Below are 24,786 nucleotides of genomic sequence, written 5' to 3' on the forward strand. Positions count from 1 at the left end.
GGGAGCGCGCTGCCTGCATGCGCGCAGCTCCAGCCCCGGGCGGCGGCGGCGGCGGCGGCGGCGGCGGCGGCAGGACGCGCCGGAGCGCAGGGCAGCCGGACGCGGAGAGGAGCGCGGAGCCCGAGACGAGCCCCGGGGCCCCGCCGCACCATTGTGACTGCCTGGCGCCCGGGCGCGCGGCAAAGACGAGGACCCGACTCTTTTGAATCTCCCGGCGTCTGGGCGCGGGGAGACTCTTGGTATTTTCTCATTCAACTCGTGGACTGGAACGTGGCTCCGCTCCCAACGCGGCCGGTGACTTGTCGGACCCCAGCCCTGGCCTCGGCCGCCGCGCACGCCCTCGGAAGACTCGGCGGGGTAGGAGCGCGAGCCGGCCGCGAGTGTCTCTGTGCGCACCACGGGCGGGCCGAGGGCTGATTGGAGCGGGGGGGTCCCCGGAGAACCCATTGGGGATTTGTTGTGAACAGCATGGAGGAGAATGACCCCAAGCCCAGCGAAGCGGCGGCGGCGGAGGGGCAGCGACAGCCGGAATCCAGCCCCAGTGGCGGCTCGGGCGGCGGCAGCAGCCCGGGCGACGCGGACACTGGCCGCCGGCGGGCTCTGATGCTGCCCGCGGTCCTGCAGGCGCCGGGCAACCACCAGCACCCGCACCGCATCACCAACTTCTTCATCGACAACATCCTGCGGCCGGAGTTCGGCCGGAGAAAGGACACGGGGACGTGCTGTGCCGGCGCGGGAGGAGGAAGAGGCGGCGGAGCCGGCGGGGAAGGCGGCGCGGGCGGCGCGGAAGGAGGCGGCGGCGCGGGCGGCGCCGAACAGCTCCTGGGGTCGGGCCGAGAGGCCCGGCAGAACGCGCCCAGTGCGCCCGGTGCGGGCGGGCCACTGCCCGGCGGCGGCGGCGGCGGCGGCGACTCTCCGGGCGACGGGGAAGGCGGCCCCAAGGCGCTCTCGCTGCACGGCGGCGCCAAGAAAGGCGGCGACGCCGGGGGCCCCCTGGACGGGGCGCTCAAGGCCCGCGCCTTGGGCGGCGGCGACTTATCGGTGAGCTCGGACTCGGACAGCTCGCAGGCCAGCGCCAACCTGGGCGCGCAGCCCATGCTTTGGCCGGCCTGGGTCTACTGCACGCGCTACTCGGACCGGCCTTCTTCAGGTGAGCCCGCCGCGGGGAGGCCCGCGGGGTTGCGGGGCGGCGCTGGCGCGGGAACTTACCCGGAGGAAGGGAACACCAGGACACCCCCCCCACCACCACCCCCAACACACACAAAGACACGCAAACAGGGACATTGTGTGCTGCAGACGCTGGCCCGGGCAGCGGCCAGGAGGAGAGGGGGCACGATTGATTCGCAGGGGGGTACAGATTTCTTAGGAAAGCAGAAGCGACAGGACCTTCCCACTCTATCTTGTCTTTTGGGGCCACTCCCCAAAGTCCCTAGCCCACCCCTCCCCTGGCTGGAGTTTATTTGGTGAGACCGGGGGTGGCTGGATCTGGCACTCTTAACTCTTTCTCCGTCCTTCCAACTCAGTCCAGACCCAGGACCCATGCCCAACTCCCCCCGCCCCCCCCCCACCCCGCGACCTAGACTCATCCTACGACCCAGTTATCCCAGATGAAGCCAGGGAAGAAAGAGCAAGACTCCTCCTGGCTCTTCCTTCCACCCTTCGCCTGGGCTGAGAAGGGAGGAGTGGGGGGGATAGAGATAGGGAAGGGATGGAAACAGAGGGGCCCTTCGCCCTGTTTTAGTTGTCTGATCACACGTTGGGGAAGCTCAGCACCCATCTTGCACACTGCTCCGAGGAGGGAGGCCTGCAGTCCCCCAAAGAAAGGACCTTCTCCCAGAGGTTTCCTGGGGCAGCTCTCAGGGAGGAAAGAAGCAGATTGCCGCGGGAGGGTGGGTGGAGGGGCCCGCGGGTGTGTGCAGGGGTTCTGGGTGTATTTTTCATAGATCTGGATTTTTAAAAGCTAAATGCATGTCCTTGTAGCTATCATCAGCTGCATGAAATGGGGGTCTGCGGCTGCGAACCGCCATTAGGAGGGGACTCCATTTGTCCCTGAGCCGGCAGCCCAGACCGGACCCCGCTGCCCCCCCACCCCTCAACTGTTTTTGCGGGGGTTGTTTACCCAAATCACAGCATAACTGAGTCTCCCCTTGGCCGCCTTCCCGCAGAAATGTGTGTGTATATTTCTGATGAAATCCACATTTGTCCAGCTAGATCTGAAATTTGCTCCATTGTTCTCGCCTCCCTCCTTTGTTAATATTTAATTAACATATAGGCTCACAATGCGGCCAGCGAGGAGCCTCGGCCGGGCTTTGTGCAGCGGCGGAGTCGCGGCCGCGCCAGGCCCCGGTGGCCCGAGGGAGCCCCGCAGCCCGGCCGGGCCCCAGTCGCTGGTCTTCCTGGACTTAAAAAAAACAAAACAAAACAAAACAAAAAAAACAGAAAACCATAACGTAACATTTGTGTTTCTTGGCCTTTTAGAAAGAAGCAAGGCAAAGAGTTTTCTTTGCCGAGGTTTGCTTCTGTTTCTGCGACTCTCAAGTGTTTACGTTTTGAAAGAAAATGGAAGAAAGAGAACTAAAAATTCTGTTTTTAGGGAGATTTTCTTTCCGCAAAATGGTGTGTATCTTTTTACGGGCTGGTTCGTGTGTGCAAGAGCCCCAGGACCAGAGGAGTTTGGAGTGTAGGAAGCGTGCTTCCCGGGACAGTGGAGACGCAGAACGGGCTCCCGGAGCACGAGGCCGCGGTCGGGTCCGAGCAGGTGCGGGGCCTGGCGAGGCCTCCCCGAGCCACCCGCTAACCCTCCGCGCGCCCCGGCAGCCTCTCGATCGAAGCCCGCCCGCCGGCGCGGAACCGGCGCCCTTGGCGTGTGCGTGGCGGTGGCGGTGGGTGTGCGCGCGCGGGGTAGGTGTGTGCGCGGGGGCGCGGGTGTGAGTGTGGCTTTGCTCTAGAATCTAAAAGGCGGGGAGTTTGAGCCGACCGGCCCTTGGCGCCCCCTCGCCGGCACCCACAGCCCCTCTACCGGAGTTTGCCTCCCCGAGAGCGCACGGCTGGGTAGGCGGGCAGGGAGTTCTCAGCGCCCGCTGGGTCTCGGGACCAGCCCGGACCCCTGGCTCGCGCGCCCCCCGGCGCACTCTGCCTTCCCCACTCTCCCGGCTCTCGGGTCGGGTGCACTGGCAGCCTCCGGCGAGATCCCTCCGCCGCTGCTGCGCAGGGCGGCGTGGCTGTCCCCTGGCCCTGCAGGGTGGCACCGGGCGGAGACCTGGGGGGCTCTGGCTGCTTGAGGGAGCCGGCAGGGGTCCAGCCTCCCGCCGCCGGCGTCTGGGAAGGAGCTGGGGCCGGAGCTCCCCAAAGTTGGTTCACTTCACAGAGTAAGAAACCCACACGTGCAGCCCAGCCTTCCTCCCCTAATGGCCTTTGCCATCTCTTCCCTCAAAGACACCCTTGTGGGGCTGAACTTCTTGACATCAACAAAAAGAAAGCGCTTGGCCCTCCTTTCTGCTCCCCTCACTCAGGCCTCTTCAGATGGCGGGTTCCTAGGAGCCTTGCCACCACCTGCCCCAAACCAACCTCAAGTGGTGCAGGGGTTGTCCCAGCGGGAGGAGCCCAGGCGGGGGTCAGAAGTGTGAACCCTCTGCACAAGGTCAGCTGGGCTCCTCTTCCGCCTCCAGTGAGGCAGCCCCAGTCTGGGGCAACCAGGTTCCCTCTCCTGCACTGGGAGACTGAAGGGGAGGTGGCAGGGAGTGGCTCAGTGCTCCTTCCCCACCCAGGAAAGGATGCGTGCGCTCCCTCCCCTCCAGGAGAGAAACAATGAACTTGGGCCCACTAGGCCAGGTAGGGGAGGCAGAAAGGGGGCTAGGGTGGAGGCAGATCCATGGGCTTGTCCTGTTCTCTGGATGCACCTGCCCCCTGACTCCCACCGCCCCTGGCACCTGACGGTATCCCCTGTGAGCATCCTGTGGGCATCCTGTCACTGTTCCTGGGGTCCCGCTGTTGCTACTCTGGCTGTCCCGCCCCTCCCCAACCTTTCCTCTTGCCTCTCCTGTGCCCCCCTGCCCTTACGCCTGGACAGAAAGGGACAGAAAAGGCCACGCTAGGAAGTTTGGGGTTTCTGCTTTCCTGCAGGAGTTTTCCTTTTATCTCGAGGCCCTTCTTTCTTCTTTTTAATCTTAAGTAAACTCTGTGCCACATGTGGGGCTCGAACTCTGACCCCTGAGATCAAGCATTGCATGCTCCTCCAACTGAGCCAGCCAGGTGCCCCTGGAGACCTTTCCACTAAGCCTGCTCTCTACCCCCCACTCACCCCCTTACACCCCGATGTCCTCGGCCTGGCTTCTGGCTTTCCAGTGGTGGGTCCTGGAGGCCGGGTGGGGGAAAGCTCAGTCCCCAGTGTGCAGCCACACTGGGCACTTTCCTCCCGGGTCTCTGTGGCCTGAGTCGGCAGACAGGCCTGGAGCCCTCCTAACCCTGTGTTCTGTCCCCGTGCCTGCCCAGGTCCCAGGTCTCGCAAACCAAAGAAGAAGAACCCCAACAAAGAAGACAAGCGGCCCCGCACGGCCTTCACGGCCGAGCAGCTGCAGAGGCTCAAGGCCGAGTTCCAGACCAACAGGTACCTGACCGAGCAGCGCCGCCAGAGCCTGGCGCAGGAGCTCAGCCTCAACGAGTCGCAGATCAAGATTTGGTTCCAGAACAAGCGCGCCAAGATCAAGAAGGCCACGGGCAATAAGAACACGCTGGCCGTGCACCTCATGGCGCAGGGTCTGTACAACCACTCGACGACCGCCAAGGAGGGCAAGTCGGACAGCGAGTAGGGCGGGCGGGCGCCGGGAGTCTGGTCTCGGTCCGTGCTGAACAATGCAATAATTTAAAATCATAAAGGGCCAGTGTGTAAAGATTATACCAGCATTAATAGTGAAAATATCGTGTATTAGCTATGGTTCTGCAATATTCTATGTATATATAATTTACAGGTGGTGTAAAATCCAAAATATCTGACTATAAAATATTTTTTGAGTTTTTCTGTGTTGATGAGATTATGCTAATTTTATGATTTTTTTTTTTTTTTTTTTTTGTGAAGGGGGCTGCTTAGGATTTCATCTTTTCTAATCCCCTAGGCTCCATTGTGGGACATGGGACACTTTTATTTTTTAATTTCAAAAGAAGAAAAAAATTAAAACAACTTGCTGAAGTCCAAAGATTTTTATTGCTGCATTTCACACGACTGTGAACCGAATAAATAGCTCCTACTTGGTCTCTGAGTTCTGCCACTTTGTTTGTGTGGGCTTGGTGAGGACAGCAGGAGGGTCTGCACCCCCAGCCCCGGCCCAGGGAGGGGGGACGGAGGAGGGGGGATGGCAGCGCAGAGGCCCTGGCAGGGCCCGGGGGACCGTTGGGGTCCTGGGAGGAGTGCCGCGCCTTGGTGGCGGTCAGGAGCGCGCCCGGGGCGGTGGGCCCGCAGTGCTGGGCCGCCCAGGCCCCCAGCCTCACACGGCTCCCCTCCTCCTGCCGTCTCTCGGGTTCCTCCTCCTCCTCCCCCTCCTCGCCGAGGCCTGGCAGGCACCTCCATGTGCTTCACTCCGCGTCTGTTGCTGTCCCCTATCCAGCCGCCCGCTGCCAGAGCCAGCTCTCTCGCCTCCAGGCAGGGCACCACTTCAGGGATCCCAGGCCCATGGGCCCAGCATGTGGCCGGAGGCCCGGGGATGGTGGAGCTGCCCCTCCTCCTGTCCCCCAGGCCCCGGGAGTCTCCTGCCGCCCCATCAGCTCCCCGGCGGCACTCCGTGGGCCCCAGAAACGGCGGAGGTCTCCTGCCTCCGGGCGCGCAGAGGGCTCTCCAGCGGGAGCTGGTATTTTCTTCCTTTCTTGTTTTTCTTCCCTTCCTTTTTTTCTTTTTTTCTCTTTTTAAGTGGCTGCTTCTGCTTTGGAGAGCATTCTTTCAAGGTACGTGTGTGTGTATACATATCTGTGTAGTGCGTGATCAGACACGCGCAGACGTGTGTGAGTCCACAGTTCCCCAACACGTGGCTACCTTGACTTCTGGAGGAACTCAGAATCCTCCAGGATCGAGAGGAAGGAAGAAAACGTGTAAATAATCATTTCTTATCACTTTTTGTCTTTTCTTGTTTTTTTTTTTTAATATACATTTTATTTTTTGAAGGTGTGGTACAGTGTAAATTAAATATATTCAATATATCCCCACCAAGTACATATATAAACAAACACATTATCTATATATATAACTCTGCACTGTCTTCTGGTTAGTGTATGGAAAAAGAATCGTGTCCAAATGTCCATCTGCAGCCGGGACAGCCCAGGGGTGGGCCTGTGGCTGAGCCAGACCCATGGCTGAACCCCTGAGGACTGAGGGTGAATGTTTCTCTTTGCCTTAAACCTCTTTATTTCACTGCGATAATAGTTTCACTTTGTACATACTAGTGCAAACCTTTTTAAAAAGGAAACTATAAAAAGAAAAGTTGTAATTTAAAATTCTGTGAAGAACCATCTGCTGCTTAGGAAACTCAATGAAATGATATGCCTTTTTAGCAGGAAGCAAAGTTTTTTGGTTTTTATTTTTTTATTTTATTTTTTTTAGTTTATAAAACATGTGCATTTTACAGTTCCAGTATCAAATATTTATAATCTTATGAGAAATGAATGTTTCTATTTACAACTGTGGTTATCAACATTGTGAACATTCCCCTTGCATTTTTTGTGTGTTTAAATTCTTGAAAGTTACATTAAATAAAAAAAAAAACAACAACGCTTTATTGTAAAATATTGAATGTCCAAGGTGGCATGACTAGTTTTTCTAAGCGTGTTTCTAAGTCCAGCCCAACTGCTCTGGGCATCTTCCCTGTGGTTCAGGTGCTCCTGGCCTTTGCCTCAATCAGAGCAGGGGTGCAACTGTTTACCTTTGCAGCCAGAGGTACAAATTAAAAAAAAACCAAACAAAATAAGACACTTTGAATATCTCCTGTGTGAGCACAGAACAACCAAAATAATTTAAGTACATTTCTTTACCAGCAGGAAGTGTTCAAAAGTATTGTGCTATTTCATTGCATAATTGTAGAAAAATCCTACAGAATGCAACAGGTCTCTGGCCTCCCTACTGTCCCTATGGGAGAGTGAGAGATGCTGTTCCCTTGGGAAGGGCTCTCTTTTTATGTTTTGTTTTTACCCCCCAAAGCAAAGGACATGGACACATCCAGAGACAGAGGTGGGGAAAGGACAGACTTTGCCCGAGCTGACCAGGCGACCAGAAGCATCCATCCAGGTAGTGTTTTGGAGAGGGTGGTGATGGCCAGTGTGTCCAGGCAGGATAGCTGAGCGCACCCGGTGTGGAAAAGCACACTGGCTTGGAAAAGATTCCTCTCCCAGTAAAAGAAACTCAGAGACTAATGAGGATCACCTGCTGCCAAAGGAGGCTGGTGCTTTCGGTACTACATCGGCTTCCCAAGTGGAAGCTGGGTCTTGGGGCAGGAGAGGGGCTACTCCCAGGATTTGCAAAGATGCATTGATGGAGAGAGAGCTGGGGTCTCACCACGGAGGCTCTGGAGCCCGAGCTGCCTGGTCTCAGGAGTGCCCCAGGGTCATCGCCAATGGGGTGTGATCATTCAGGCAATCCCAGTGTCTCTTCCCTCCCCCTGCACAATTCTGAGGATTCTTTAGAGTAAACACTAAACAAAAAGGACAGGGACAACTTCTATTACCTGATTGGCCACTCTCTCTTTTTAACAAAAAGACAGTATGGCAACATTAAGCAATCATTCTTATTTTTTAATCTATTCACAAATCGTAACATTGTTGAGGGGCTGTGTACAGTTTTGTGAGGTAATGAGTTCCCCGTCCTTGGAAGAGTGCAAGCAAACATTAAGCCTGCAGTGGCATAAGGAGTTTTTCTTTTTTTGTCTCTAATAGGGGATTGGGCTGAATGAACCCCCAGACCCTCAAAACGCTAAGATTCCGGTTTTGCTTCTATGTTTATTACATTTTTAAATTCCGCATACAATCTAACTTTGAGACTCATGAAGAGCCACTGTTGCACCAGCCAGCCCCCTCTCTCTTAGTGGCAAGTGGAGACCAGAGCCAGGCCTGCAGGGGAGGCAAGTGTCCTTTCTGAATCCAGAGCCTGGACTCTCGGCTTAACTTAAGGTGCCTCGGATCTGGACCAGGACTGTAGCACCGAGAGCTGGTGGAGCCTCGGGCGGACCCGCCAGACTGCTGCCCCTCCAGAAGGCCAGTTTCATAAATGTTCTTCAGAGGAAAGCCCGTTTATAAAGGAGGCCCTTGCTCCTTCCGGCCAGAGGGCTGCCACCGCCCAGGCCTGTCTGTGTCCCCAGTCCTCCGTAGCCCGGCGAAATCTAGGCGGGGCCTGGGAGCCCGGGTGGGGGAGTATGGACGCGGATTGCCGCGGGGCCTGCTTGAGCAGCGACTCCTGCGGGGGTGCCAGACACCGGACAGAGAGGCCTAGCAGGGCCCCTTGGGGTTCAGAGGGCTTTCCTCTTCCGCTGCCCAAAAAGTGGTCAGAGAAGGAGGGTCCAAACGTCAGGCCGGAGTCAGAATCCGAGGGTCAACACAGGCCTGAGGGTCACCCAGTGTGGACCCGCCATGTGCTTTCTTTAGGGGAAACAAGGAAGGAGCCACGCGGGTGAATCAGAGTAATCTCCAAGAGGACTCCAACTTTTTTTTCCCTTGCGTGAACAGGTTAAGTCGATGGGGGCTCCTAGACCTCCTGGCACAGATGTGCCGGGCGCACAGCGCTCAGCTCGCGACAAACACCGGCCACTATATATGCAAATACGCTCGCTGGCCGCCCGCGCTGGCGGGGAGGCCGCGTTCGCTCGCTCTCGCTCGGCGACAAGTCATTCTGTCTCCCGCTGATTTAATATCCGACCTCCGCGGTCTCTGCCTGCCCCGACACTCCCCCAGCGTCCCCGCGACGTCCCGAAACCTGCCGCCGGCCAGGAGGAGCTGCGGCGGCGGGAGGTGCATACAGACTGGCGCCCAAGGGCCAGCGCGCAACGCCGACTGCTCCCTCCACTCCACCGCCGCACCCCGACACCGCCCCACACTCGCTCGGCAGCCCCCGCGCCAGGCCTCGCGGCGGGGCCCCCTTTCCGCGCTTCTCCAGCCCGCGGGGCCGAGGGCGAGGCCTTCCGTAGGCCTCGCGGTAGAGGCGGGTGGGGTGGCGTGGAGCGGGCGGGCCCCGGGCGGGCCCGAGCCTTGCGACCTCCGGACCCCGCGGGCTGGCAGGCCGGGGAGGCCCCGCGCCCGCGGACACAGGCGCGCGCGTGGGTGCGGCGGCCCGGAGCTCCCGCGCGCCTTGCGTGACCCTGGAGGGTGCGCCCCGCGGCCGCGCCGCGTGAGCCCTGGATACACCATTCGCGTTGTTACTAACTTCAAACGCTTCATTGTGCTAATTTCAAACTGCTGCCCGCCCACAGAAAATAAAAGGCCATTCTTGAAATCGCCTGAAATGTAATAATATTCATTTAAAAAGTGGCTCCTAATTGTGAGATTTAATCAAGCGTGATCCGCTGCTGCTTGGCTCCGGCTGGTGAGGCCGACGATGACTGCGTTACTGTTACTGTTTGTTGTTGTTGTTGCTGCTCTTGTTGTTGTTGGTAGCCCGGTGCTCAGGCGCCAGAGTGCCGGCCACTTCTTCAGTTTGGGGGTTGGGGGAGCCGCAAGATGGAGGAAGGGGGGCGGAACGACTCCGGAGTCCCGGGGAACAGGTGTGGTCCAAGCTTACTGCCCTTGTCGACCCAGTCCCAGGCCGTGCAAGGCCTGAGCAACAACTCCGGGCGGAGGTAGGGCTCCCCAGACTCCTAGGCCCTCCATGTCGCCGAGAGACGCCAGGGCCGGTTTTCTGGGATGGGGAACCTTGGGTCCAGAGCCCGGGACACCTCCCCCCTCCATTGGCTGGCCCCCTTTCAGGGCTGAGCCCCGCGCTTTGCTCGGAGCAGAAACAAAGAGTAGCCGGATCTGCCTCCTGGGCCGCCTCTTCGTCCCCTCGGCCTGGAAGGCATCCCAGAAAGGCCCCCGTCCCATCCCCCGGAGACCCGGAGGGAAGAAGAGCTGCGGGCCCAGTGGGTTGCGCCGCTGCTCGGCCTGCGCGCCTCCTCCTGCGCAGAGGGGGTCGGGGTGGCGCGCGCGGGCGGGAGGGACCCTGGCACGGAGGGGTGCTCCGTGAGGCCGAGGAATGGTGGGGATCACTGCGTGCACGGACCGTCTGGAAGAATCGGGGAGGGCCGCCGCTCCTCCCCATCTGCCTGGCTGCGAAACTTGGCCGTGCGGTCCGCGCGCGCGCTGCCGGCGGAAGGGGCCGCCCAGAGCCTTTCAGCCGCGCCTTCGGGGTTCTCTCCTCCCGCCAAGTCCTTTGTCTGGAAGGGGACTGTCAGCTCGGCCGTGGTTTGCCTCCTCCTTCCCCCAACCTCTACCCCCTCCGCTAACTGCCCTTTCTTCCCTTCGCTTTTCTCTCCTCCTTGGATGGGTAATCACAGGCTCCAGCTGCCAAGCGCACTGCGAGGAGTTGCTGCCCCGTTTCTGTGTCTGCGGCCCCTCCCAGCAGCAGACCGGCCGCTTCCCCCCAACCTCGCCGGGACCCCTGGCCCCTGCCCTCTGGCGTCACTTAGTGGCCAGGGACGCTGCATCGGACTTTTCCCTTTAGGCCAAAACTTTGTCCTGAGGTTTTTGGTAGCTTTAGTCTCCCACTCCTAGCAACAAAATGTGAGTCCTGGAAGCTGGCATTTCTTTGGATTCAAGCAGTAGGGGGGACATGGCAGAATCATGGAGCTCCCAGGCCAGTACCCCTTTTCTATTACTACAAGTAAGGTGCCCCCAATAAACCACTTACATTACAATTCAGAAGTCTCAGATTATACCTTCCCATGCTAAAACATCTGGATGAAAGTTGGGAAAATCTCAATCTGTCAAATGAATGATGAATATGCTGGCTTCCAAACATCTGTTCCTTCGGGGAAAGGCTGGAGCCCGCAAAGAAGCAGTGGGCTGAGCTTGCTGTCGGGTGCCCTGAGGTCTGTGCTTCCACACTAGAGCTCGGTCAGCTCAGGTTTCAGGGTTGGTTTTTTTTTTTTTTTTTTCATGCAGTCACATAACGTCGCCCAGCACAGAAAGTAGAGCCCTACAGTAAAGGTACAGTTTTGTAACTGCCCCCATCCCAACTCAGCCATTCATCTCTCCAATAGCAAGAAAACCTACCTAATGGGCTTCCCCATAGAGTTTTTCATGAGGGAAAATGAGCCTAAAGCGCCTGGCCCAGAACAGGGCTCGGCAAGTGAGAGGTTACCTTTCCACTTGGCAATGACCTGTGCTGGACTCGGGCTGTGGAGGCCACAAACCTGGTACCAGCTTCTGGTAGAGCACTTAGCCTTCCTGGCTCCCACCCCCTAAGGCGGCCTCTATAGAGTTTAGGGAAAGGAAAAGAGGAAATCGTGACTAGGGGAGACAATCACTGCTGTGCGTGCTTTGTCATGGCAGGGCTCGGACATCATGCACACATCCTTACCTCAGGATTTCCCCCCACATTGTTCTTGACCACAATATAAATAAGATGCTGCACCTGGGCTTTCCACAGAAGCCCAGTAACATCACACACCGCTCCATTTCCCGTTCCCATCCATAGTCACTGCGCTTGGCAGCATCATCCCATCGCCCCGAACCCGATTTGACTCCAAGCACAAGACGCAGACATCCTACTGGACAGTGAGGCCGGAAGCCAAGCTACACCTTACACGTGGGTCCCAGCCTATGTTCACGCCTCTTGCTGTCTCCCCGTCCTTCCCCCCCCCCCCCCCCCCCCCCCCCCCCGCTTCCTCCAAGAGCGAGTGGGCAATCCTGATGGCCTGATGAGCTATTTGGTCTAAATAGCGAAGGATCTAAGTAACCCTTTTAAATTAATTGCTGTTCCTATAGCTAAAAGCATAACAGGCTTTGATTACATGCTAACCAGAATGAAACATAATCCTGAGTTAATTATGTGGAGATAATTTTATAATTATATCATTCAATTTAAGAAGCAATGTGTTGTTAACCTCCTAATTTTCACAAGAGTGATGATGATTCAAAATAAAAATGGTCATAAATCTGGACCTTTTAAAAGACCTATCAGGGCTGTCTCTTCGTTTTCCCCAAATGGCAAACGTGAATATCAACTCAGCCTACCTATTGTCCCTTTACCTGCACACACTCCCACCAAGAAAGTGGAAAAGGGTGGAAAGCCTCAGACAAAGAGGGCCCTCCATCTGAGCAGAGCATTTCCCAGCGCTGACCTGCTCTCAAATGCTAAGGAAGCCCATCTGCATTTCTATTCTGTCCAGCTTGTATGTGGAAGTAACACCCAAGGTCCCTGACAGAGAGCACCCCCCCCCCCCAGAATGTCCTGTCTCCGAGACACTCCAGCTGGGAGTGAATGGAGCCTGGAGCCTGGGGCTGGGGGCTGAGGTGAAGGTCAGACCCCAGCCACCCCTGCAGGTGGTTCATTTCCTCTCCCAAACACTAGTGCCCTCCAAGGGGTGCCCCAGGAACCCCGCGGGACCAGGACTGGCTGTCACTGGCTCCCCTCCCTCCTCCCTCCCTTCCTTCCCCCACCCCTAAGCCATGGTGGAGGAAGCTCTGGTGGTGTGGGAGGTGAGGCAGTTTAAGAGGTGCCCCACTGGGATCGAGTCAAGGCCCATTCTGTTGGCAAGCTGGCCTTTCTGAACGGTTCCGGGGAATCTGCAAAGGGCTGGAGGGTCAGAATATCGGGTCTGGGTGGAGAGTGAAATTGTCTGATTCTTGTGAGGTGATCAAAGGTCAGCCAGACACATTCCCTTTGGACACCGGGTGAGCCCCAGAATTTATTCTGGCCGACTGCACATTGCCTCAAAGTGGGCGATTCGCTGGTGACTCATCACCTGGCAGGGAGGAAGGCAGACTTTATGTAGCCACGGGAGCGTGCCCTGTAGGTTCCGAGCCCTGAGGACACAGAACCAGCGCGTCAGAGGAGGAACAAAATACAAACCACTGGAGTCACAAGCCAAACAGCCCCAAACCCAAGGCGGGCGTGACGATGGCCTTTGTGCCCGGCACCGAATGGGGTAGCTGGGCACAGCGCAGAGCCGGCCGGCGTCGGGCTCAGGCTTCCACGCAGGTAGGAGCATCTCGGGGTGAGGGGGCCCCCTCCCCACACACCGAGGGCGGCCCCTCGCCTTGCAGGGCGAGATTTGCAGCCCCCTCCCTTCCCCCTACGGGGGTATCTCATTCGCACCTTTTTTTTTTTTTTTCTAAATGCTTCCTGGTCTAACTTGAATATGCAATGAGGCGCCAGGGCTTTGTGGCGGAAATATAATTAAACTGGTGAAAGATGTAAAAGATGGAGAATGAGGATGACATCAGGCCGATTTCACACTTGGCAGTCGGATAGCTGGGCCCAAGCCGCGCTCTTGCCACGCAAGGCAGATCAAAGTGTCCTGCCAGTGCTCAAAAGGCAAGAGGAGACTGAAGTATGCTAATCCCCAGGACAAATATATTTTAATCTTGTTAGAATACAAGTTAATGCTGCAGCTCAGTGGCTGAACTTGGTCAGACGGTAGAGATCCATTTTTATTTTAGCTATGAATGAGGTAGACCTCCTGGTTTATTCATAGGTAGTAAATGTACAGACCGAACCCCTCTTTGGGCTGCGTCCCCCTCACCTAGCCCTTGCTTTGCTGTGAGGTGGGGTTCGGGAGGCTCCCAGGATGGGGTGACCCCTGACACAATTCATCTCTCTTCATGCCTCCCTCTCTCCGCACAGGATCCTGATGGCCAAGAAGGAAACTCCGCTCATTTGGCAGGAGAAGAAACAGGGAAACTCTGAAATTAATGAAAAGATTCTCCAAAGCAATCTGTTTCCCTTTAGGCCTGAGGTTTGACAACCAAACCAATTCCTTTCTATCAGCCCCCTCACTTTAATTTTTACAATGTCAATTTTCATTACTATTAATTACTTGCTGAACTCCAACTGTATATTCAGGATTGCCCTGATTAGCAAGAAGCTTGCAGGTTCTTGCGACTCTGAGTTTCAGTTCCTATTAGATGTGAATACGTAAGTCGGGGGTATATGCATATGGAAGGTAATTAGTTACACAGAGAGGGAGAAAAGCTCAGTCTGTAAACCATTATGGTAAAATATTATATGTAATTGCAGATATATCTGTACATCTGTGTGTGTGTGTGTGTGTGTGTGAGACAGAGAGCGATTGTGAGAGGGAGCGTGCGCGCCCACTTAGCCGTAAGGTTACAGAAGGTTAAACTGCCCCGTGGACCTGCCCGCTGCATATTGCTGATGGCAGCCATCTAAAAGGTAATTTCTATCTTGCTGCTCCACTGTGTGTTAGAACTCCCTCTGCCTCGGGCATAAAACCTGACTCCCACTCAAGCCAGCCGCACATCCCTGCGTTCCAAAGACCCGCCCCGCAGCTTGGCCCACCCCGGTCCCCAGGAAGGCTGCGAGCGGGCCAGGGGGGGAGGGGCAGCCCCCAGCCGCCCCTGGCCCCGGCCTGGCGCGTCCCCGTTTCCAGGACTTGGGAATGTCCGTCTGCCCTAATCCTCTCAAGCCTCCCTCAAGTTATGAAGTGGCTGGCAGGCACTGTGATTATGGTGCCCACGCAGCTGGTCCGTGGTGGGTTCCGCCAGCCGGGGAAGCCAGGCCCCGGGGGCTTCTCGGCCCCAGCCAGAGAACAGTCCTGGGATGCTCTCGGCTCCATGCCTTTCGGGTTTTGTCCTTCGGCTGGTGGTTACCTTAGAACACGTTCTAGTCCTTCCTTTGTGCTTCTCGTCCCAGCCCTCCGGCTCGTGGACATCCGGGCTGTTATGCCCTTCTGTCTTTTTTTTTTTTTTTTTTAATTTTATTTATTCATTCGAGACACAGAGATAGAGAGAGAGAGCATGAGCAGGGGGAGAAGCAGAGGGAGAAGCAGGCTCCCCGCTGAGCCAGGAGCCGGACGTGGGGCTCGATCCCAAGACCCTGGGATCACGACCTGAGCCCAAGGCAGATGCTTAACCATCTGAGCCACCCAGGCGCCCCTGCCCTTCTGTCTTAAAGAAGAACATGGCCTAACTCGGGCGGAGTCCCTACTGTGCGCCCACATATCTGTTTCCTAAGGCTGGGGTAACAAAGAGCCACACACTGGGGACTTAAAACATAGAAGGTTGTCGTCTCAGCTCTGGAGACCGGAAGTCAGGTGGGTTCAGCCACATGGGTTCCTTCTGGGGCTCCGAGGGTGGCACTGCCCCCCCCCCCCCGCCCCCAGCTCTGGTCATCCATGCTTGGCGGTCCCTTCCTCTGTCTTCACAGGCCTGCTCCCTCTGTGCGTGTCTGCGTCCCAATTTCTCCTTTTCCTAAGACACCAGTTACATTGAACTGAGGGCCCACCCTTCACTTGATTCCCTCTGGAAAGACTGTTCCCAAATACGGCCACATTCCCAGGTTCATGCATGGTCCTGGATTTGGGGGCACGCAACTGCAGCCAGGACAGCCAGGACTTGGCATGCAGTGTAGACTGTCTTAAACTCCTCTGGTGTCAAGCCCCGCACCGTGGATTCTGTTCTTACCTTGGGTTTCGGGGTGCAGCCTCTAGAAGTGAGCTCCTCCTGGAGGGCGAGCGTGCAGCGGTCTCCGTGGCTGGGTCTGAGCATGCCTTTGTTCTCCGTGTGACACAGCCTTTCAGCTTCCTCTGCTGGGCTGGGTTCTTGCTGACACCACCTCTGACAGGTGGGGCCTGGCCAGCCCGCGTCCGTGTGACCCAGAGAGACATCGTCCCTCCCGTGACTCAGTTCACATGAACTGGCTTCGTCAGATGCGGAGCACGAGGTTGCTAGGTTGTCACAACCCTTTCCCCCTCTGTGCCTTGTTTTCCTCCCCTGAAACAGAGAGAGCATATGATAGAGGGTCCTACGTGCGCTCGCTGGTGGCTTAGTGTTAGGCACACGGGATCGGGCCTGGCACGGGGTGGTCACGCTCTGGGTAGGCGTCAGCTCTGATGCTCCTCTTTGCCAAGGTCACCTAGGATGCTTTAGTTGTGAAAGTGTGGAATTATAACTCCTGTGTGCTGCCCTCTGGGTTCCTCAGTTTCAGGTACGCCTCACCCCCTCCTCCACCCTCCCCGGCTCTGCAAGCAGCAGATGCTGAGGAACCTGAGCTTGGGGACCAGCCAGACCTGTCTGTGAACTCAGGTGTCCCCGGCCAAGTCCCTTGTGTGCTCCAGACCCTGCTTTCTTCAAAACAGAATTCTACCCCCCTCAGAGGGTGGTTGGCATTCTGCACGTGTGGGCCTCCCCACAGAGGCCCCTGGTGCTCTGGCCGAGGCGGGGGCCGAGGCTGGCCCTCCCGTGGCCCCTCTCGAGCACACCCTGCGCCCTCAGAACGCTTGTTGCTGGGTGCCTGGGTCGTCCCTGTCCCACTAGCTTCCCGTGGGGGCGCGTCTCGTTCCCACAGAGCAGACCAGGGGAGTGTGGGACTGCGTGTCTCAGGCCGGAAGCTGGTGCACCCTGCAGGGCAGACAGCGGAGCCTGTCCTTAGGTGCCCAAGCAAACACCCTGCAGCTAGAGATTCTATTTCAGGCGGAGGGGAACAGAAAGAGAAATGTTAGGTGGAGACCCGCGTCTGCTCTTTCTCAGAGGCCCAGCAGCAAGCTCATCAGCTGTGCAAGGCAAGCACACCCCTGGTCGTAGGCTCTGCCTGTCTTCCATCTCTGGCCACCTCAGGGCCTGCCAAGCGCTGACCCTGACCACTGACAACAGGAACCGCGAGCATTCACTGAACATTTCTGAGTGCTAGGTGCCACGCAAAGCCTGTACAGACTAGCTCACCTCCGGTGGGTGAGCCCTATTACTAGCAAGGTCCTAGCAAGGCCTGGGGAGAGTACAGGACTTCCAAAAGCCACCACCCTGGGACCTGCCAGACCTGAGATTTCCTTTCAGGCAGATGCTTGGCTAATCCCAAGGAGTACCTTGCCAGGATGGGTGCTCGGCATCAGGACATATGTTGGGTAGGGAACTGTGGCAGAGACGTGGTGCTCCCCAAACATTCCATGTGCACCTGGGGGTTTCCCAGCCTCCCTGACAGTTAGGTGGGGACACCAGATTAGCACTGACTAATGATCTTGGGGCAAAGTGGCCCCCTGGCACCCTTGGCTCTGAGGTTACTAAAAGCAGGTATGAGTTCCCCATGTTCTTTCTTTCCTGCCTTCACAGTTCTGGACACCAGGGTTAGATGATGATGTCACGGAGCACTGAGACCCACGTCTGCCTGGGTTCCTAAATGGCTGCATGGAGCAGAGCCGCCAACCCATTTTGGACATGTGGTGGTAGACTCAGCAGACCATGAGATACACGGACTTGTCAGCCAGCCCTGGCCACAGAGTGGCCTTCTGAACCCTGTACCTCACAACAGGACTCTGGGACCAGCCTGTCCTGAGGGAGGCAGACAGTCTCCCTGCCCTTGACCCTCCAGCTCCGTGTCTTCACTCTCCTCCTCTCCCCATTTGCACGTCCAGGCGTCTAGACCCAGAACGCAGAGGCAGACTGAGGCTCACACACTGTGCCCAAATCGTCTCCATTGTCGTATGCACTTACTGCATAATTATGCAGGGGCATTTGCTGCGGAGGGAAAGAGCAGGGTTCAGGAGGATGTGGCATCTTCCATGAGGGCGTGTGTGTCTGCGGCTGCGTGTGAAGCCCTTGGGCATGCCACACGCCCTCCTGCTGCCCGGGGCCCCCCGTAATGTGATGGGATGTGTTGGTGTTTGCCACATTCTGGTAATCTGCTTGGGATGATAAAAATTCAAGGCTAACATGTTTTATTATTCCTACATCCAACCCTCTTTTCTGATGATTCTGGGTGACACTTGTCTAACTCAGATAAATTTACATTTTCATCTCTATTTACCTTAGTAGGAGAAAACCATATGTTTAACCACGTGTTATTGGTTGTATGTCTCGTATGACCCCTCCACCCCAAAATATAGTGCTTATACACCACCGAAAACTGAAAGCAGTGAGTGGGTTTTTTCCTTGCTTTTCAGAGAGCATCCGCTGACCTACATTGGAGTTTCCTGTTATTTGCTAGTATAGAGACCGAAGTGGTCCAGAACCACTGGGCCCACTGTGGGTCCCTCAGACCTTGTTCAGGGTGAAGGGTGTATGTGTGTGTGTGGGGGGGCAATGGGGAAAGCATGATCTGTGTCTGAGCCAGCAGCTTGGAACAGGGCCCCAGGACCCCTACTATCTCAGGGGTGGGAGGAAGTGGGGAGGGGTGTGCAGGACGCAGATGCCCCCTCTCCCAGACCAGAGGGCTGGAACCAGCCTGAAGCTTTTCTACTGGAGGGGCAGGTAAATGGGGCTCAGGCCTTCGGGCCACATCCTGGGGGATGGAGGTCCGTGGGTGGCCATGAAAGAGGCTGTTGCCTGACTATCCGAGGTTGGAGTGGGATGGTGGGAGATCGTGCAGGCATGCCCACCAGATGCTAGTTCATGCAGGGATGGGGATGTGGAGGCCGACTTCAAGTTGCATCGTGAACAGGCCCAAAGAGATGGCATTCCTAACCACTGACCACTGAACTGCAGGGACAGCTCACTGAGATCCACAACGGATGTGCCCAAGGTGCACCTTGCAGGACCAGGCCAGGGAGGGGGCAGGCAGGGGTGAGAGGGCTGAGGACAGATCCCAGCCAAGGGGCTGAGCAGGCCCAACCAAGCAGGACAGCCTTAGCCTGCCAGTGGAGGTAGGGCCCCTGACCGAAGGAGCCAGATGAGCTGAGGATCCCCAGAGTGGAGTGAGGGAGGCCCCAGGCCCTGTGGCCTGGGTGGGCAGGCAAGGCCCATTTCCCCAGCATCTTAGGCCTCTGGTGAGCACAGCAGTAGGAGAGGACCACCCATCTGCCCCGGGAAAGCTCACGTTCTCGGGAAGCCATCTCTGGAAGTTGACCTGGGGAGTAGGTGTGCATGTGTGCAGGTGAGTGTGCATGTCTGTGTGATGTGTGTTCATGACTATGTGTGATGTGTGCAGCTGTGTGTGTGTGCATGAATGTGCGTGCCTGCATGTGTGTGTGCATGTGTGTGCCCACGTGTGTGCACACCCACCTGTGTGTGCATGTGCATGTCTGTGATGTCTGTGCATGACCATGTGTGATGTGTGCAGCCGTGTGTGTGCATGAGTGTGCCCACGTGTGTGCACACCCACCTGTGTGTGCATGGTGAGTGTACACATCTGCATATGTGCGTATGCACGTGTGCATTCGTGTGTGCGTGCACATCTGTGTGTCAGGTGAGTAAGGTATCTATGAGGGCAGGTTTCTACTTGTTACTGTATTTGTCATCAAATGCTAATTGCCTTGGGACCTGAAGTCAAACTATGATGTAGTCAACAGGAGGACAGAATCTCTTTTCCCACTAGATTTTGGGGACTAATCGGGCAACTGCTCTGCACACAGGTTAGATCCCCGGGGTCAGTTGGATGTCAGGAGTACCCTGTTCCTAGTTGGGATGGATGAGCCTCAGCCAGCAGGGCTGGGACTGGGGGCATCAGGATCGCTAACAGGGACCCAGGCATCTTGAGAACACCCAGTGCACACTTGCCAGGCTGGTGCCCCTGCCTATGAACCTGGAAGGGGGCACGTGACGCTGCAGGAGAATCCGCAGACCCACCCCCAGCTGTGCCCACGGGGCGTCCAATTTTGCGGAGGAAAGAAGAAAGCAATCTGGAAACAATCTTGAAAAATAGGAAGAGTTCCATTTTTACTCCTACACAAACTCGAATTGTCTTTCTTGGTCTGGTTGATTCCCATCAGCAGGAGGCCTTTTTAAACATCCAAAACACGAGGGACGCAGCACAGGGCCCGCTGTCCTTTACTATCTGCACACTGAGAAACTGCACAACGAGAAAACATAGTGATGAATTAAGAAATGCTTTTAGATGCACTGATCACAACGGCATCTGCAGATACCAACTTGTATAAACATGAAACACTTCATTTATCCAGCCTGTCAGAATTGCTTAACATAAAATGGATTAACAGTTGTGTCATTTAGGATGCTTTCAATCACAAGAACAGTAAAAGCCAACTCAACCTGGCATAGAAAAGCCCCGCGGTTCAGCTGGATGGCATCAGATCAGGCTTGACCAAGGCTTGCGAAAGTCAGGAGGGCTCGTTTCCTTTGTCTTTCCCTTTGCCTGCCATGGTGTCAGCTTCATTCTAAACCTTCTTCCCTGCATGGATACAAGTTGGCTTCCTGCAGAAACGCAGGTCATGAGCTTCCTAGTTCACATCCAGAGGGAAAGCAAACCCTGGCCCCAGGTCCCATCCTTAGAGAGAAGATCCTTCCCAAAGGCTCCCAGCGAGCATTTCTCCACTCTTCACTGGCTTAAATTGGGTCATGTGATTTCCCTGAGCCAATGATCAGGCGAAGAGCTGACTGACCCACCCAGTCAGGGCCCTCCCGGGGTTTGGGGGCGGGGCCAATCCTTCCACGGAAAACCCTGGTCCTGTGTGGAAGGAAGAGTGCCGGGGTGGCACAGGATGGGGCCCACCGGAGGTGGGAGACCTGCAGGCGTGCTCTGTAAGTGGACCTCGCCCCACCCTGGGGAGCGCATACTGGTTAAGGCCACCTGCCCTAGGGGCAGGGTCTGCCACTTTCCAGACCTCTCGGTTCTGGCCCCAGCTCTGTTCCAACCCTGGACTGAGACGGGTCAGCTCTTCCCCCCTTAGGACATGTTAGTCTCCTAATGACTCCTCCGGGGCTTCTGCTCCTCATCCTTTCAACTCTGGCCTGCCCCTTCCCACCATGTCCACTGTGGGCCCACACTTGGGGTCCGTGCAAGGCCTGAGCATCTCCTGCTCCAAGTCGTGAGCGGGTGTGCATTTGGGCACTGCTGGCTTCTGCTCCGTATTGGCCCGACAGTGACTTTCAGGGTCTTTGCTGTCCGTTTGTCCAGCCACCAGCTCCTTCTGGAGCCGTGACTCCAGGAGTCATTGTCCCTAAGACCCCATTTTCATCCCAAGAAGAGAACAGCCCCTTTGCCGTCTGGGCTCCAGGTGACCACCTACCCCACACCTGCCTCTGGGCACAGATACGATGAAAACATGCAGGCTGGTGAGGTTTCTTCGATCAGAGCTCCACCCTCGGAGTCGGACAGGGCCTTCCTTGGCTTTAGGAAGCCACCGATGCCTCCCTGTCCCCGTGGCCAGCTGGTCCCTGTGAGCACACTTCCGGGATTCTTCCCGACTCGTCTCCGGCCCTGCTCTCACACTGTCCCTGTGGCCTGGCCCCACCACATTCGTGGGCTCCCTCTCCCGCCAGGGCGCTTCCCGCGGAGCCTCCCAGGCCACTCTCCGCTTGGTCAGGGGTCAGGCTGGATGGGCTCCAGCAGGGGTCTTCCCGGGGAGAATTCCTTGAGCTACAGGTCGCCCACCAGGCCCTCTGACCCAAAGAGGCTTTCAAGGCTGCGGGAGGGGAGACGCCTTTGTGACATCACACCGAGCAAACGTGGGTTCTGCCCTCAGTGTCCCCCTCTCTGAGGCACAGGGAGGAACTGCGGATTGTCGTCATCAGCAGAAAGTGTTGGGTGACCTGTACAAAATTAATTTCCTGGCGGTCGTGTAAATTCCCAGGGGGTGTATTCGCACAGTTGCCTGTAATGTGACAGCCTGAACACAGGCCAGTGGGAGGATGATGAGACCTGAAGGAGGGGAGGTGACGAGGGTGTCCTCCATGTACCCCCACACTGTGCCATCACCAGCTGCCTTTAGGGAGGACGCACCGCAGGGTGGCCGAGAGCAGGACTCCGGGTTTAGATCTCCAATCAACCACTGCCCAGCTGTGTGAATCCGAGAAAGTCTTTCAGCCTGTCTGTGCCTCAGTTTGCCTATCTCTAATGCTTTCCTCATTAGGCTGTAGGACGATCACCTGTACCCCCACAGGCCAGACACCTGGGCACTCCTGTTTGCCTTGCCTACTCCAAGTCATCTGCTCCGAGAGCCGAGGTCCAGGCTTGCAACGGAGGGTGAGCGGTCAAAGCCCCCAGTGCCCACACAACCTCCTCACAGCAGAGTGCAGACCTCAGGCCTGGCAGCTGTCCGTCTCCGAGCCCCGCGTCCTCCTCTCGAGCCAGGCTTAGGTCTCGTCTGTTGCAATGATTCTCCACCTTTTCAAGTAAAAGCGTCTCTTTTTAACATCCAAATACGGACTCTGAGGTCTATAACCTGATGGTAGTTATCGTTTTAGTACTTTCTGAGAAAAGAGACAAAACCGAAAAACCTTAGCATTTGTCGATCACATTAGCACCCACACGTATTTGAGGCACAATTTATATATGTGTTCATATGTATACACACAAATATGTGCATTCAAAAATACATACACCCATAAATGTATCTTTGTATCAACATAGATAACCACAAATATATATGTATGTATATAATATATACACCTACACATATATATGTATAAATATATACATAAACATATACATCCACAAATGTATACATAAACACATACACCCACAAATACATATGTAACGGTAGGTTGCTATAACAAAGAGGCCCCAAAATACAATGTGTTCTGCAAAGAATACAGAAGTTTACTTTTCTCTGATGACATGCTTCTGCAGGGAAGGGGACGTGGACAGTGGGCCAGCTTTGGTCCAAGGGATCATTTGGAAACCCACGTTCCTCCCCGCTGCTGTCCAACAGGACTCTCCATGATGACGGGAACATTCTGCGTGTGCCCTGTCCAGCACACTAGCCACTAGCCCGCATGGCCACTGGGCATTCGCAGTGTGGCTGGCGCCACTGAGAAACGGAATTTCAGTTTTATTTAACCTTAGCTCATTTAAATTAGCTGCCCACGGGGCTGGTGGGCACCGGGTGGCCATGGCACGGGACAGCATGACTCCACCCCAGCCCTGCCGGGTCCCAGGCGGGAGACCCTGTTCGGAGGGGGCAGGCCCAAGGGGAGGGGAGCACTGTGTCTGCTCACATTGTCCTAGAGAGTCAGTCCAGGGCCACTCCTCAAGGCAAGGAACCGGGCAAGGGACTGACCAGGCAGCTGCAGTGGGGATGCGCCAAGTTGCGGTGCAGAGACGGGGGGTACTGGAGGACAGTTGTCTGAGCCGTGCCACCTAAACTTGATACGTGTTATTTATTCTGTATGTAGAACTCACTGGTGAGACTAGGGGCTTGCAAGGCCCTTGGCAGTCACTGCACACCCAGGAGTCCTTGACTAGAGGTGGGCCCCCCACCTCGCTCGGCTCCCACTCAGTCCTTCCTCATCTGACACCGGAGCCCATCCTGAGCTGCGTGCCCCCCTGCCTGTCGCTGATCCTTCTGTGATCCGCTTGGAGAGGGCTCCCTGCCCCTTGGGGCCCAGCTGCTCTGGGAACTGGCCCCTGTAGCCCTTGAGACACCTCATCCCAGCCCCAGACTCAGAGCAGCCCGAGAGCCCCCCACTTCATTGTCAAAGGACCTGGATGGGTCTTAGCTCATTCCATCTCCCCGGCAGCCCTGAGAGGGACCGTCCGCCCTCCCTGAGGAGCAAGCTCGGCCCGACGACCTCTCCTAAGTCCTCTTCCCTCTAATAAAGCCCAGCGTCCAACCCTCCCTTCACACAGAGGGATGCCGGGACGCCCCCCTGCATTCCCCACTTTGTCTAACAGGAAATCTGACCATTTCAAACTTTACTAGTCCATAAATATTTGCTGATCGTTTCTGCACCAGTAGGAGCTGGAGGCCCACGCCTCCAGGGTGCTCTGCTCACGCCGGGGCCCTGACCGGCTGCTCCCAGCCCTCCCTATTCCAGTGTCTCAAGCTGGACGACAGATTCTGCCTTACAAGCAGCATGACTGTGTACGCACACACTTTGCAGTTAGCCCCTCTACTGCTCTGTGCTGTTGAAACTGTCCCCCGCCCGTGTTACAGGCAGAGAAACTGAAGCTCAGAGGGTAGAGCTGGGAATTTAAGGCTGAGCAGTTTCCTTCCCGAAGGAGAGCGCCAGCGGATGGGCAGACCTCTCCTGCGGTCACTCAACAGGAATGCATGCGGTCCTGGGTGGGATGCTCCGTTGGGGACCAGGATCCAGGCCCAGGTAGATGCTTCTCTAGAGTCGCATCCTGTCCCGCTCCTGGACCAGTGCCCGACAGCAAGGAAGGGTCCTGGCGGCCACTGGGTCTGAGACACAGCGGCTGGGTGAAAGTCTGTGTGCAGGGAGCGGGGCACAAATGCTAGCAGGTCTAGTGGGGTTTGGGATGGGGGGAGGCCTGCCCGAGGGAGGTCGGAACCCCTCCCTGGCAGCCTGGCTGGGCCAGAGAGGATGCGGAGAACATAGAGGCTGAACAGCAGCAAGGAGCTCGTCTCCATGGATGGCCTGAGGAGCCGGAGCAGGCCGAGGAGGGCGCTGTGGTCAGACCCAGCTGCCGGAGGCGTTTCTGGTGGCAGAGAAAGGGCGTTGGACGGAGGGCCAGAGAGAAGGACTGAGGGCCTGCGCTGGGCATGGAGGCATCGTGGTGAATCCCAAGAAACGGAGGCCGAGAGAGGCGGCCGAGGCAGGGGGGCAACGTGGTGCTGGCGGCTGGCAGGGCAGGCTTGCTCCCACTGAGGCCCGCATCTGCCCCCGCTGGGCCCAGACTCCCTTCTGCTTGGTCAGGGGAGAGCGGGGCCCCATCCAGGCACCCCCATCCCTTCCACCCAGCACAGGCTGGGGCGACCGAGGCTCAGGGCAGCAACTGCTTTGCTAAGTGTCCTTGGGTGTTCTCATCGG

At 56.7% G+C, this 24,786-nt stretch overlaps 1 protein-coding gene across 1 annotated transcript; it reads left to right on the plus strand.

Moving 5' to 3' along the window:
- Positions 1 to 319: 319 nt before the first annotated feature.
- Positions 320 to 4,922, plus strand: EN2 (engrailed homeobox 2). The gene is made up of 2 exons (XM_035029791.1): positions 320 to 1,150; positions 4,492 to 4,922. The coding sequence occupies exons 1-2, from the start codon at positions 469 to 471 to the stop codon at positions 4,806 to 4,808; spliced, it is 999 nt and encodes a 332-aa protein (XP_034885682.1). The 5' UTR covers positions 320 to 468; the 3' UTR covers positions 4,809 to 4,922.
- Positions 4,923 to 24,786: the final 19,864 nt, after the last annotated feature.

The sequence above is a fragment of the Mirounga leonina genome, unplaced genomic scaffold, assembly GCF_011800145.1.
Source record: "Mirounga leonina isolate KUSES-001 unplaced genomic scaffold, KU_Mleo_1.0 Mir_321, whole genome shotgun sequence".
In the NCBI taxonomy this organism is placed as follows: Eukaryota; Metazoa; Chordata; class Mammalia; order Carnivora; family Phocidae; genus Mirounga; species Mirounga leonina.

What these genes read in the sequence shown, in the direction of transcription:
- EN2 (XM_035029791.1), top strand. Translation starts at nt 469, where the DNA reads ATGGAGGAGAATGACCCCAAGCCCAGCGAAGCGGCGGCGGCGGAGGGG. An exon ending in CTCGGACCGGCCTTCTTCAG is followed by an intron (nt 1,151 to 4,491) that starts GTGAGCCCGCCG and finishes GTGCCTGCCCAG; the next exon opens with GTCCCAGGTCTCGCAAACCA.